We start from the raw sequence: 14,847 nt of genomic DNA, 5'->3' as shown, positions 1-14,847 counted from the left end.
AATCTTAAGTCTGTAAAATGCGTTAAGACTGGTAATGGAAATTTCATGGAAACAACATCCAGTCCTGCATGAGTTTTTTGATGGAGAACAGTGGCTGGAGCCTGCCTGGCTATTGTAACTCGCCAACCACAAACACTTTAGACCACTTTCTGTCACGTATGTCCTTCACATAATGATTAATTTTTCCATATGGGGAAGACCTGCAGCTCACGTCTGTCAGAACTGGTACAACCTGAATACTGAAACATGCAAACAAACGTTACTTCTAAACTCTTTTGCTTAAAAGTGCTGTAAACAATTTTAAAGATGTTTCTGTTCTGAGAGCGCTTTAATGTGAGAGCTACATTATGTCTTCCAGTCTTAATGAACTATTCCCCCACCTTTTTTGATTATTTGTTTTTAGGAGCAATCAACATGGATTTAAGAAATTATGAGCTGCTGTTTTCACAAAAGTCTGAATTCTAGCCACTGTAAAAACAGAAGAGGAGTGTCTTTAGATTGTGAAATTTGTTAGTGAACAAGAAGAAACTCTTCCCTGGGAGAGGAAGAAAACCAGCCCTTTTGTGTTTGTTTTTTTTTTTTAAATAATTATTATTGGAGTGGTGTCAGTTTCACTAAGCAGTACTGCTAACTACTGATCTACCAAAATATATCATGAGCTACAGGCACCGTCCTGTAGAAGAAACAACAACAAAAAAGATAGCTATACAAAAAAATTTTCTGTGTTTCAGTTTAGAAGAATTAATTTGTTATACCTGCTTTATGCAACACAAAAGAATGTTTTTAATCTTAATCATGTAGGTCATAAAGTAAAAACAGTATTAGAAAATGGACACGCTGCATAGATGCTTCTGTAAAAAGGACAAACCATCAGGTGAGTATCAGGAACAACTAAATTGACACAGCAGTTTTCTAGTGGTTCAGTTCAATAGACTACACAATCAAAACGAGCATAAATCTTCGTTAATGCTTTGATTAGGAAATAGGTTTTTTAGCTCACAGGTCTTAATACTTGAACAAAAGACTTCTTACTCTTCATAGAAGGAGTCTACTTCACTTCTGTATTTCTCAAGCACAGTGAGCCGTTTTAGCTTCATTGTTGGACCTTAAAAGAGAGAGGGAGTCACAAAAGCAGAAATAGGAACAAAAATTCCTACTCGGTTTGAGCTTTGATTCTTAAGATTTTCTATTGAAGAGCTTGTTTGGAAGAACTTCTCTCACTCAGTGTAGAAACCTGCTAAAAGTGAGAAGCAAGCATGGTATGTAAAGTTGCCTCCACATAAGCAAGAGGACTTCAAAGGGAGCTGCAGGTAAGAGGGTGATGACCTACTACTACTTGTATTTTCATTAAAAATAATTAAAAGGATGATGGTTTTGAAAGCTTTTAAACAATTCCCAGTTTATTCAAAGAGCCTGGTAATGTGCTTGGGGCTCTGTGGGCAGGCTTTCACTTTCACTCACTGTCTTGCAGCTTTTTTTTTTTAAAAACAAGAAATTTTCAATATTGTAGTCAACCAGCTCAGTATTAGATCAAACTCGAAATTTAGACAAAGTATGTGTATATATATATATATATATATATAAATAACAGAAAAACAAGAAAGAATTTGAAAAATAGATGTCACAAACAGTTAACAAAACATGGCCTTGGGAAAGGAATGGATACCATAGATATGTCAGGAAAGGAATGGATACCATAGATATGTCAGGGTGGGTCATTAGAAGATAAGTTCGGGAGAGACAAATGGTTTATGAGACCAAACAGAAAATTGCTTGAGCTATATGTGAACTACCCTAATCGGCACACTAAAAGATCCACCCTCAAGCAAAGAGAGCCTCCTACTTGTTCAAAGCCCCCTCCCCACAGAAAGGTGAGAAAAAAAAAAAAAAAAAAGTACATTGTGGTGAGAAAAAAAAAAGTACATTGTACCTTTAAATGGAGACCAGGCCGGTAAGAACCAGAGAGAACTAGCTGTGAGGGAACCTAATTGTGAGCAGTTTTACCAGGCTGAAGAGGCGTGCTGCCTGGGTGGGCTGCCACCTAGCACCCATCTCCGCGCCGCCATGCAATAAAGGCTGTCTTGGCTCTGTGCGTGAGACTGGCTCTCTGCACCTGGGGTAATGAGCCCCATTTGTAAGACAGCGTTATTACTGGAGATAACCAATACCATAATGCACAAGGAATTAACCAGAATTGATTATTTAATTGCCCAAACAATCTGAAATTTAACCAGAGCTGTACTTGTAAATGAACACAGACTGATACATACATACACAGCAAACCCTCTGATTTTTCTGTGCGTTAACATATACTGCCTAACGGGTTTTTTCCTTCCCCTCCAGCAGTGGTACCCAGCATTTGACATACAAAACTGTATTTGAATACTCTTAGATCAGCAGCCTCTTTACTCTCTGTATACCTCAATATAAATAGTAAATCTTACCTAGTTCTCCCCCAGAAATGGAAAAATCTCTCGGCAGGACTATCCATTTTTGAATACAATGCACCCTGTTGGTAGCGTTCATGTTGACTTTGTTGATTCCCTCCTGAATGGCCTGGTAGATCGCCTGGTCTCTTGTAGCTACAATCTCCGATACTTTGGTGGCTTTACTCCCAGTCTTCTGGCAGAAGTCTCTAGCTTGCTCAGTGAGAATGTCAGTAGGATCGGATGTATCTGGGTCCAGCACACTCTAAAATACCAGATGAAGTGAATCATCAATTGCTCGCTCTTACAAGGCAGGGAATGTTTTTCTGATCAGGTCGTCCCTGACTAGTAAGAATCAAGAAGGCTCAGCATCAACACCCAAACATTTTATAAGCCTTAAAAAGCAGAAGCACCTGCGGATGACAGTGCTTTTCTTCCCACTTGGCTACCAAATGCAAATGCTTTTGGCTTATATACAGATGACGTGAACAGACTTAAAATACGTCAATGAATTAGGCACTGAAGTCCATCTATAGACCCTGAATTTCTACCATAACTACTCCAATGTTACAGGGGAACATTTAGCTCATCATTACATTGAATCACTGTGGTGTAACATAAACCAACTTGAGATGAAAACATTCTTTGAAGTTAAGAGTTCTTAAATTAGCGTTTCTATCATATCCCTAGATAGGGAGTATCGGTCACAGAGGGAAACAACTTGAGAAAAACAAAAGGGTTGTTCATTACGTATGTGCCCAGAACATAAATTACAAATGTTTTAGAAAAAAGTGATTTCTCAATTGAAGTGTATTCCACACCAAAGTATTCATTATTTTGTTCTACAGTCATCATTCTTGTGTCATACGAAGAGAACAAATTGTAGAGAAATGCTTCGGTTGGAAAGCCTGTTTCTGTTGGAAAGTTTCTGTTAGAAACTGGTTTTGCCCATAACAAAACCATTTGCTGACTTTGCTCATCTGTAAGAATAAAAGCTATTATTGTGCTCCTTTACAAAGACTTCTCAGTCTTTCAACATTTCTTAATTTAAAAATTGCATTTAAAAAATAATAGGTCTTATTATATGCATAGGAAAAACAGCAGTAAACATGTAGATGTTTAGCAGATCATCTAACCATAACAATTTTAGACCCATCAGGATTCAGTCTGTAGTTGCTACACATTTTTTGCCCACTAACATCCTCCTAGCTAATTTTGCGTCTTTTTAAAAACAGCTCAAAATTCTTGTGTTAGGTTTGGGCGTCTGATTTCACTGCAGTCGATATTAAAACTGGTTTACCTTTAGGGTCAGCAACATTGACAAAAACTTCTTTTTATCTCCAATCACCATAGCATTACTAACAATTGGGAGCTCTTTTTTAACGGCATCTTCAATTGGAATTGGAGGCACGTTTTCACCTCCAGCTGTAATAATCAAATCTAGGCACAAAAAACCAAAGGCTGTTAGTTGAATTCAAATAAATTCTGAAGATCAGGTTAATGTCTGGATCAACACGCTTTTTATTCTGACATAAAGAATGAGGGATTTTTTTTCAAAGATGTGTTCAAAGAGAACAAAACCCCTATACATTAATTCAAACAAAGAAATGCTAATATTCTTCGAATACGTGCTCAGGCTCTCAGCTCTCCCTCGGTATAACACACTCGCTCCAGGTAATTTTTACATAATCCAGTAGCAGGTCAGTTGTTCTCAAGACACTGTTGCATTATCTGGAAATTCCCTGTGAGCATTCGTCTCTTCCAAACTAGCCTAGGATTCACTCTACTTCACTGGTACCTCGCCAAGAAGCAAGTTCATTGTTATCATGATTAAAATCGATTCTTAACGCCACCAAGAGGGGTCAGACAAAAGTAAGTTACTGCTGCAGGAAGGCACCGTAACAGCAACATGGAAAGAAAGGAGAGGCGAGTGCAGGAGAGCTCAGGAGAGGAGGTTTGCAGTGGAGCAGTGATTCCTGCCCTGTTTCCACACCAGGGGAACGACCAGCTGGAATCTTTGTTCTTTTTAACAAACTACAGAAGTGATACCTTATTCTGTTGAAAAAGGCAAGTGCATTTTTATTTGAATGTATTCGTTCTAAAGTACAATACATATATTCATTGGAATTATTACAAATTTGAGTGTTATCTAAGTAAATTCCAACTCTTTGCTTTCATTACAGTGGTGACTTCTCACTGTCCTTGCAGCATGTCAGAACATGCTTCAACAAATGATGCACACAATCACACCGTCCTTTGTGCACTAACAGCTAACGGCATGTGTTAAGGATCGGGTTGGTACCCAGTTCCCCGTCAGTGATAAACTTCAAGAATTTAGATGCAATCAAGGGAATACAGCGCCCTTTCGGTGTTCACAGGTTTGGGAAATATGATAAGATATAACTTCCAGTCTATATTCAACCTTCTGGTATGGAATAGGCATTGATCTCGTAACTATAGAAGTTATTTATCTCCCTAGTCAACGCACTGCACACATCTGAGGAAGAACAAGTGGTGTTTATAGAATGAAAGGCTTCTGTCAAACCCAAGATAAATACCAAAGTTAGTTGTATATCCAGACTTGCCTGGGTCTATTTTCTCTTTTCATTCCACCTTCCTTTTGCCTTAGTCCTGTCTTTGTCTTCGATCCTCTACCAATCTCTCTGGTACTTAGGTGGTCTTTTTTGTTGTTGTTGGTTTTGGTTTTTTGAGATGTCAGCTTTTTCCCAGCTGATCCAGACAACTAATAATGGTAACAACTTTTTCCACACCTCTATATACTCCCTTGTATGGACTTCTCTAGCTCCATCTTTGTGCTTTGCAGCTAATCCACCCTAAAACTCCTAAGAGCACAAACCAACGGACGAAGTCCTGCTTCGGTCACTAAAAGCAAAGCTTCTTTACTATGTTCTGTTAGGTGTTACCTTATTTGGACTTGGAATTAAAACTTTAATGAAAGAGGATTTGCAGGTATTTTATCCCAGACGGTCTACCTATTCTGTAATTTAGAGTAATTGTTATTAGTTCAGCAGTCAAGGAAGATGTAAGTGAAGCACAAACGTTATGATGGAATGAGACGGAGTTGCTAACTGCTGTGCTAAAGGAAAATGAATCAGATAAGAGAGCAAGTTAAATATCAAGGTATCTGCGTTTGGTGCAGCCTATTAATAGTATCTGCTTAAGTCCTGATTCCTGACAGGACACTGTGCCATCCCCTGACAAATTCACCCATCCAGGTCATCTCCCTAGTGATTCATCATATAGTCGAAGATGATAGTTACTCAATTTTTAAATCTTCAGTTACATCTCAGCTGTGACCAATCCTGCTCTCTGAATATGTATCGTGACCAGTCTCACTCTTGCAAGGCTTCCAGCTATGTACCGTAATAATACTGAGGTTTATTGCTTTATCTCTAACTTTCCCTCCTGCTCTCAGGCTTCACCACTAGTCCCTGCAAGCATCACATCAGGCATCAGAGGAGCTTGGCACAGACCCATCTCAATAACTTCTGTATCATAGAGGGGCATCTCTCATTGATACAAGAGCTATTTTCTTTTTTTAAAAAAAAAGAGGGGGGGGGAAAGAAATATGTAAATATATTTTTATATAATATATATTTAAAAATAAAATAAATAAATAAAAAAGGAAATAATTTGAAAAACAGAGGATATTTGCTAATCCTTACAATTACCAGAACATGGCCTTGGGAGAAGGAGCAGACACCATAAATACCTCCAGCTAAGAGGTAACAAGATAAGCTCAAGGAGAACCAGATGGTTAATGCACCAAACAGAAAATTGTTTGAACTATGTGTGACTTATCCTATTCACCACACTAAAAGATCCACCCTTGAGCAGAGAGCCCCTGCTAACAAAGCCCCCTCCCCACAGAACATGCAGGGTGAAGCTGTACCTTTAGATGGAGATGAGGTTCATAAGAACCAGTGAGAATTAGGTGTGATTAAACCTAATTGTAGTTCAAAGTGTACAAAATGTTTTACCATGTGTTAAGATTTGTGGATTTACGACCCAGCAGCCATCCCTGCGGAGACACACTCCGCAGTAACATCTTGGCTCCGTGTGTGCAGCGGCTCTTGCACACAGGGTGAAGAGCCCAGGTTTGGGATAACATCATTACTGTCCACACATTCTAATGTACAATTGAGCCAATTTAGCAAGTTTTAAAAGGAGACTGGACAGTTTAATGAATCATTAGAATCAAAGAAGACACATGAAACCTGCATTATTATTTTATATTACTAACTGTAATTAATACTGAATAAAGGTCTGGGAGATAGACAGCCTCAGCGTAGCAACCGAGTCATCTCCACCAAGTACAGACTAGAGGGAAACCTCTCCTGAACAGGGCACACCACGCTTTCCTCAGAGGAAAGTTTATTTTACCGTCCTGTTAGGTCAGTGCTGCGGCATAGAGGAAATACACCAAATTAGATGGGCCAGTCCTGACAGGTGACTGAGCAGTGCCCAACAGTTACCGTAAACACGGAGCAAGATTTTGCTTATTACCTTTAATTCTTCCAGTGACATAGAGAAAGCCATCCTCGTCTAGTTTTCCTAAATCTCCAGAATGCAGCCACCCATCCTTATCAAAGGCTTCTTTTGTTTTATCTTCCATATTTAAATAGCCCATGAAAACAGTCCTCCCCCAGAAACAGATTTCCCCATTGCCTTCTTCATCTTCATCCACCAATTTCACCCTGCAGCCAGGGGCTGGTTTACCACAGCTACCACAGAAGAGCAAAAAAAAGCACAAGAAGCACAGAAATATTAACCATAATACTGATATGACATCTAACATGCCCAGTCCCCCAACCTATCGAAATACTAGTGACTGTAGATAACGCCCTGTTACCTGTTTGTAAGCTATGGAGTGTTAACTTGCTAGGGCAGATATGTTGAACTATCTAAGCATTTTTTGCACAAACTCACAACAGAGTGGCAACGCATTGAGAGAAAACAAAATAAGCTATTTTTGCTGAACTTAGTAAATACTCTTCTCATATATTAGTATTCTCATTATTTATATAGATTCCCATATATTAGTAAATATATCTTCTCATAGATGTAATGAAACACATCATATTTTAAACAAATAAATAAATAAATAAGGTCAAATTACCTGTGCTGCCTGTAAATGTAGGGCCCAGATAAGCAATGCGGGCCTGTGGTCTCACTCATCCCGTAAGCCTCGTACAAGGTGATGTTCAGACCCAAGAAGAAATACAGCGTTTCAGTATTGAGGGGGGCAGCACCGGAGAAGTGCTTCTGACAGGCCGACAAACCCAGCGCGCTGCGAATCTTTGCCAGCACCAAGTAGTCTGCTAACCTTGCCCAGAACTGCTTTACATCGCTGCTGAGTACCGAACACAAAAGGGAAGGAGACAGTAAGTCACAGCAACCAATGAAACTTCCAAAACAAAATCAGACACAGATTTTGTTTAGGGATGTATTTGGTTTCAGGTGTTGACAGAAGTTACGTCGGTAAGAACAGGTCACACATTTGTCATTTTTTTCATTCATTCAGTGGCTTTCATTGCTAATGAACTCCAGCTCTTGGGGTGTCTGAATACTGCAAATACATAAAGAATCTATAAAATTACATTGTAGAAAACAAAGCTCATGTATTCCTGATTCTTTATCAATTAAATGTGTCTATGAGAACCTATACTGCTAAAATCTGAACATTTCCAGCCCTATGTGAAAAGCTGAATTATCAGACCAGCAAAGCAGCATCACTGCACAACCTTTGGGAACACCATTTTCTGTAAGCAATTTCACACTCCATTGCATCACACTTTAAAGAACTTGGAAACAGGAAATAATTGTGAATAACTTAAATATCTGAATTTATACAACATTCTTTGTCAGGGCAATCTTACGGAGAAAAACACCAACATTATTCAGAACAGAAGTGATTTAATTAGAGCTCAGCGAGTTCTTCGGGGGTGCCCCTGATTTTCTGTGTGGCAGAGATGTTCCTACTCACACAGAGCACACCGCAGTGTCGTAAGCTGTTCTGTCTGCGCTGTCCCCCAAACTTGCCCCCTCACATACGCATCCTCCAGACCTCCTCGCAGCAGCACCCAGCTCGCAGCAGCACCCAGCTCACAGCGACACGCTGCGTCAGGGCGCTCCCCCTGCCGAACACCAACCTCTCCAGTTCACAGACGACAGCGCTGGGGGACGTGTCAGTGGGAGTATGATCTCAGGAAGGATGGAGGGACACAACTGTCACCTGTGTTTAAGATCAGCCTACTTATCTGGTAGCTACACCCCCCTTCTTGCACTGTATTCGCTGTGTTGCCAGGCCAGATTTTACCCACTCACACTTGGAGTCCCGCTGCCGCACGCTTATTTATTTATTACAAGCAGACAGCCACTTTCAGGCTGATGGCAATCTTACCCTCTGCAATACATACCTGCTTGAGCACTTCAGGTTTCTCTCTAAGCTAAGTGCCATAGCCCATGACAGCATCTTCTTCTTCATAAATCCTGACTGAGCAGAAGCATCCTTTAATTTCTCCATGATTTTCTCCCACACTCGGGGAACCCCCATGTGAGACGTTGGCTGCACTTCTCTCAGTGTGTTGATCAAGCTGCCCTGTTAAAATCGTGAAATCGTTTCAACATGCTGCGAAAGGCCCGCAGCAGTGCTGAAGGGCCTTGCTGATGCAGTCTGCATGGTGTAATACTAACGTGTAGAACCTCACTGAACACCCAGGATGTAAAGAAGGACTGCTGAACCTGCTTCAGTCAGACAGATGCGCCAACACGTGCCAGCTCTGGCACCTCAGGGGAGGCACGTGCACAAGAAGGAAAATACATGGGTGGTTTTGTTCCTTTTGCCTCCCTTTCCACCAAAAATTGCTTATACTGCTTTCACTTTAGATGAATACTCTTGCCTTTAAAGACCTTACCAATCTAGATTATATATTTTAGTTGCAGCCTATAGCACTGGATCCCAAGTCTAATGGATTTTATTCTTCCATAATTTTTACAATAATGGACTCTCAATCTTCATCCTCTGCAACTCTTCAAAAATCATATTCTTTCCTTGGGATGTTTTCTGAGAGGAAGAAGCACAAGCTTTATTAGGTGCAACACAAGGCAGGTACCTTCAGAGCATCTGGCTCAGCAAAGTACACTTGCTCGCCCCACTTGATTCCAGTCCACAGGTCGTATATCTGCGCGGCTATGTGGCTGAGCGGGAGATAACTGACTATAGATTCCTGCTGGACCTCTGCAGGTTGCATATCTCCTGCTCTGCTGCAATGTGCTGACGTCCAAGTTATCTGTTTAAATAAATAATAAAACACGTTAGGTATGATGGTTTGTTTGTTGGGTTTTTTGTGTTGGGTTTTTTTTTATTTTTTCCTTTTAACACAAACTAAGGATCCTCATGCTGTGCTAATGTAACTACGAAGAATCTGTGCTCACAGAATTTGCTGAAGACATTGCAATCTTTGACAACACACCAGACTGTTAGTTCCCTGGGGGACAGTCAGTCAAAAGCAAGATGAACGCGGCAGCAACACAGACTTGCAGACAATGTAAGTAAACGCAATCTTTCTCCTGCCTGCCTGGGCTCTGAATGCCACCAGCTCCCAGCCCTAGTGACACACCGAGCAGAGCAGCCACAGGCTGGATGGACAAGGAGTAAATCGATCTGCCCCTTCTTTTGCAGCACTCCTACTGTGCATACTTTCCTGTCAAGCTGGCACTTTTCACCACTGCTACGTCTATACGTTTAGCTGAAAAAGAACAATAAATACTCAGTGATCAGTGAGCTCCAAGGACATTTCAGTATCAGCAACAAGCTCATTGTCTTGGAGTAACCATCCCCTGGCCAAGCACTGAGGAAGACAGCAGCTGTATTCTGCTCCTCTGGGATCCTCTGGTGTATTCACCGTGGGGGTTCACAAATGACAGGGCCCCCCCCTTGAGTGGGAGTCCATAGGTGAATATTTTTGAAGATGTGCTGCTTGACTTCTTAGTGAAACTGGATGATGCTTCCCTCCCTTCTTCCCAATTCCTAATTTATCTCAGAAGATGCAGTTCAGGGATGCTAAATATGCATGTCTTCATTATCAGAACATAGCATATGGAAGACCCACAAATACATGTGACGGTATATCTTTTCCCTCCCCCCTCAATTGCGCACAGCAAAAAACCCCACCAAAAATCCAGTAACACACAAAACCTCCAAACCCATCCACCCCCGACCCCCCCAAAAAACACCAAAACCCTGAAGAAGAACAGCTCTTTCCCAGAGGAGTCTAATCTAAAATGGGGAGGGCAGGACACAGCAGTGAGATTATTCAGGATGGCCAGGAAGAGATACAAATCACATGCAGTATTGCTGTCACACTACATTCCTGCCAGCTCCTTTTCTTTGTACGGTACAGGTGTGCATTTGGTCTAAGGAAACACAGATTCTGAGAGGTTTTCAAGGAGCAGCATGCTGTCAGGCCGGGCCACTCCAAGTTCAGACGGCAGCACTGGACAAGTGGCTATGGGGGACGAACAGAGCAGGCAGGATGGGATGTTTTTGAGATGTGGCTGTATCGATTGCTTACCCTTGTCCCCCAAGCCTCCCAGCCGCAGGCACACTCGCAGCAGAGCTGTGCGGGGGGCACACACGACTGATTCAGCACTGGTTTTGCACAGGGACAGTACCAAACACCTTTTGACTAAAGAAGGCAGCAGCACAGCCACAGGCAAGGCATGTTTTCCACTGTTCGTCAACATAAAAATAGCCTGATTGTGATCAGCAGCCAGGAATAGTTTGGCAGCTAACGTGGAAATGACACCAGACCCCTCTGAGATGGAAGAGCATAGGATGTGCAATGTCAGATCAGTCTTTTTGTCTACCACATCCACTGTGTTCTGCCTCCAGACACCACTGTACCGTTTCCCTACATCTGGGCGAATTGCTCCTCACAGTGTGCACACCTGCAATAGTTTCTGCTTTATTTTGAGAGGAGAGGCCACAGCTTAGCCCAGCCTTTTCACAGATTGTCTGTGTGTTCAGAAAGGCTCCCTGCTTTCCACTCCTGCTCAGCCACCCTAAAAAACTAACAACATAAAACCCCAAAAAAACTGCACTACAGATCTTTGCTAGCAGACCTCTGCAGAAAGTCCTTTTTGCAAACGACTTTGCTCTTCTCTGTCACTGGGAAATTTTCTGTTCACAGCAATGCAGGTGGGGCTATTCCAGTACCAGCACTGTGCACTAGAGTTGTACTGTCCTCCAGTGAAAGATGTAGAAACGCAAGTCTAGTAATACAATATCGCCAACCAAAGCAAAAAACCCACACATTCACCCCCATTTTAATAAAATTTGCGAAAGCAGCCTATCAAGCTGTTCTGATAGATGATGTATATGATTTGCTTGTTTTAAGATGACTGTGACATCACCTGAGAGACTTTATGCCACTCCATGAATTCTCTTTATGAATATATGCATTATATCTCAAGAAAACCAGTGAATAAAAAAATTATAGTCGTAACAAACTGTTCAGCCTTGTGAAATGCTAGTTTGAATGGAGTTTCATTCTTTTACCTTGCTTATACTTCACTGGAAATTGCTGACTGCATTTTGAATATTGCTTTGTAGTACGCTACCCATGTTGCAAAAGCAAAAGCATTTCAAGGCTCTAGTACGTACATGTAATTTCAAAACACACGAATAAATCTCTGCATACTTTGCTATTTTTCTGGTAAAGGAAGAGCCTAAAGTACATACATTGTCATGACTCAGCATAGCTCCTTTTGGCTTCCCAGTTGTTCCGGATGTGTATATTAGTACACAGCATTGATTTGGCTTTTGGGAGTTAATAATATCATCCAAAGTAGAATCAGATACGTCATCTCCCAATTCCAGAAACTCTTCCATCTAGAATATGTAACAGAAAAGATAGGATAGAAAAAGCTCCTTACAAGTGGGGAAAATGCAGTACCTTACCAGTCTCAAAAATGGCAGGAACCTTCAGTGCCTGGCTCTGAACGTGTTTCCCAAGCAAGTTTCCCCCGCCCACGTTAGATATATGGCAAGGCCAGCTCAGAACGTTACGTGTGAACTGCACACAGGCTGTCCTAAACTGTGCTGCCATGAGGCTTTTCATTGTCTAAGGGAATAGTAATACTATTCCTCCGCCAAGATGGATACTATGGAAAAGTCACAGAGGCTAAAATTCTGTTACTATCTCACACTATCACAATGATTTTTAATCTCATTTAAAATAATCTGGATGTACCATTTTTTTAAGTCAGAGTACACTTGTGACATTGCATCTACAATGCCTTGTCCTCTATGTAAATACAAATATAAATCTAAGCAATTGGATGAAAAGTTTCTTTGCAAAAGCATCATTATCTAGATGTGTGAATGTCTGCCCAAATTATCTGCTATTTTATAGCAAACAGAGCATACGATGCTGGTCACAACTTCCATTCAAATTTGGCTCAATCTAGAATGAGCAAAACCTTTTATGATGCTGGACTTTTGTGCTGCACAAATTGGCCCAGCAGAATGCTGAACCTGATCTTCTATATTAGATTGGTTGCTCCCAGATACTTCTATTGCCTGCACCTGATACACTGCCGAGTGTACCATTGATTTCTATGCTAATCGAAAACCAGTGTATAACAACATTTTTTAAGAAAGCCAATAACCAAACAGTCAGTTTCCCATGGGAATCAGATGATTGACACTGTGCTACAGAACTGTGTTATTCAAACACAAAATGCAGCACCTCCACTCCTCAGTGATTCCTCGGAGATCTATCTAGGGCCACCCAGCAGTGAAGGGGTGATGCAAAGGGCAGCAGAGGTGAAAAAGGAGAGGATGTGCTTGAGTTCATCGTTTCCTTCAGACCTCTGCCATTGCCAGTGGGCTACTAAGGCTACAATGGTTAGCCTCTGTGGCACCTAGACTTCCCCTTCTTGGGTGGCAAGGCTACCCTAAGGATCCCTCATCAGTTTTATGCTTTCTTGCAACAAACCACATCTCTGAAAAGAGATGAAGCAGCTCTGTAGCAAACAGAGGCTTTGTCACAGCCTATCCCTTCCCACAGAATGTGGCTGCATCAATCTCACGAGCTCCTGGAAAGTCTGGAGGTGCCAAGGATGTAATTGTTTGTGTGTGACTTAGCAGTTGTTCCTGTTTTCCTGACCCTGCTGTCTTCTCAAACTAGAATGCATTAATCACTGTGCATCTGTTGTCTAGGCTTTGTTTACTGAACAGGACCCGCAACAGACAGTATGCCCATTCCACAGAGCATGAAAGGTACAAAAAGCCAGTCACACACGCTACTGACTTTGCATTTGCCTTCTGGAAACATGCACTCATCAGTGAACCACGGCTCTGCCTTTACTGCAGCAACTGCTCATTACAGGTTAGCTGTCAACTTGCAACACAAATCCCTTTTATCACGTCATGTGGTTTGGGTGGTTTGTTTTACATCAAACCTAATAAACAAACATTTCTGCCTTCGGTGATTTGACCTCTGATTTTTCCTCTAGCAACATAAACTATGGCAACTGTCAGACACTCTCACAGCTGCCCTTCTCCATTGGGAAAACGTGTCCAACGTGACACCTGAACAGCGGGTTGTCAAGTGTATCAGTTCTCGGGTATTCAGGTTTCAGCAACTGAATGGTGTTCTGGAATTCATTGCTAGTACTCCCTCTTCTTACTAAGAAATATAAATAGTAAGGTCTTCTTTGTATTAATTTTTTTATTGTACTGAGATGCAAGGCACACTCTACACCAGTATGTATGGCAGTGTAACGGTACCTGTTTATTACTAGAGAGTTACATTACATTGCTATGCCACATAGCAAAAGAAGGTATGATTAAAACAAGTGCAGAAGACTTCTCTTGTGTACCCCTCAGATTATAAAACCCACAAATATTTAGAATACTTATATGCTGCTATCTTCATTAATATCTACTTTTTTCCCCAGTTGAAGTTTTTCAGCCTAAAATCTGACAATCTGTAGTCCACTTAAAATGCTAATTTTTGTATTCTTATTACTTAACCAGTTTCAATTATATTTTCAAAATATATTGGAATAACATGTTTATAAAAATCTGTTCTGCTTCTAGTCCTCCTATTTCTTAAAAGCTGGACTTCTACCACTCAGTCCTTTGTCCCTTTTTCTGCTTTATTTTTATCATGTGATACAAAGCAAACTCTCCATGTGGTCCGTAGTTATTTCTCTTCGGTTGTTGCCTGTGACCAGAAGTATTTGGTGCAAACAAAATGTGATTATCATCTGTAAAAGCACAAGTGTTTTCATGTTCTTGGATCCGCTGTAACTAACCACAATTCAGTTTTCACTAGCACCAGTGGACAATGTTACTGTAGCTGTTCTGAGAGTGCACAGTCCCACCTGA

The 14,847-nt window shown here is 41.1% G+C and overlaps 1 protein-coding gene across 6 annotated transcripts in view; it reads right to left on the bottom strand.

The window, feature by feature from the left end:
- Positions 1-46: 46 nt before the first annotated feature.
- The window catches only part of ACSBG1 (acyl-CoA synthetase bubblegum family member 1), a 37,543-nt gene continuing 22,742 nt past the window's right edge, over positions 47-14,847 (bottom strand). For 5 of the 6 annotated variants that reach the window (XM_027791415.2, XM_027791418.2, XM_027791417.2 and 2 more), the window contains 8 exons: positions 12,193-12,342; positions 9,563-9,739; positions 8,867-9,048; positions 7,567-7,800; positions 6,954-7,171; positions 3,727-3,866; positions 2,445-2,691; positions 47-1,105 (listed from right to left, as the gene is read on the bottom strand). In XM_027791415.2, the coding sequence (XP_027647216.2) occupies positions 1,029-1,105; positions 2,445-2,691; positions 3,727-3,866; positions 6,954-7,171; positions 7,567-7,800; positions 8,867-9,048; positions 9,563-9,739; positions 12,193-12,342 (1,425 nt within the window). In that variant the 3' untranslated portion in view covers positions 47-1,028. The remainder of the gene's footprint in view (positions 1,106-2,444; positions 2,692-3,726; positions 3,867-6,953; positions 7,172-7,566; positions 7,801-8,866; positions 9,049-9,562; positions 9,740-12,192; positions 12,343-14,847) is intronic. The other variant, XM_027791416.2, reaches the window with a different exon arrangement.

The sequence above is a fragment of the Falco peregrinus genome, chromosome 1, assembly GCF_023634155.1.
Source record: "Falco peregrinus isolate bFalPer1 chromosome 1, bFalPer1.pri, whole genome shotgun sequence".
In the NCBI taxonomy this organism is placed as follows: domain Eukaryota; kingdom Metazoa; phylum Chordata; class Aves; order Falconiformes; family Falconidae; genus Falco; species Falco peregrinus.
Note: the sequence above shows the minus strand (reverse complement) of the source record. Positions and strands in the feature narration are given on the sequence as shown.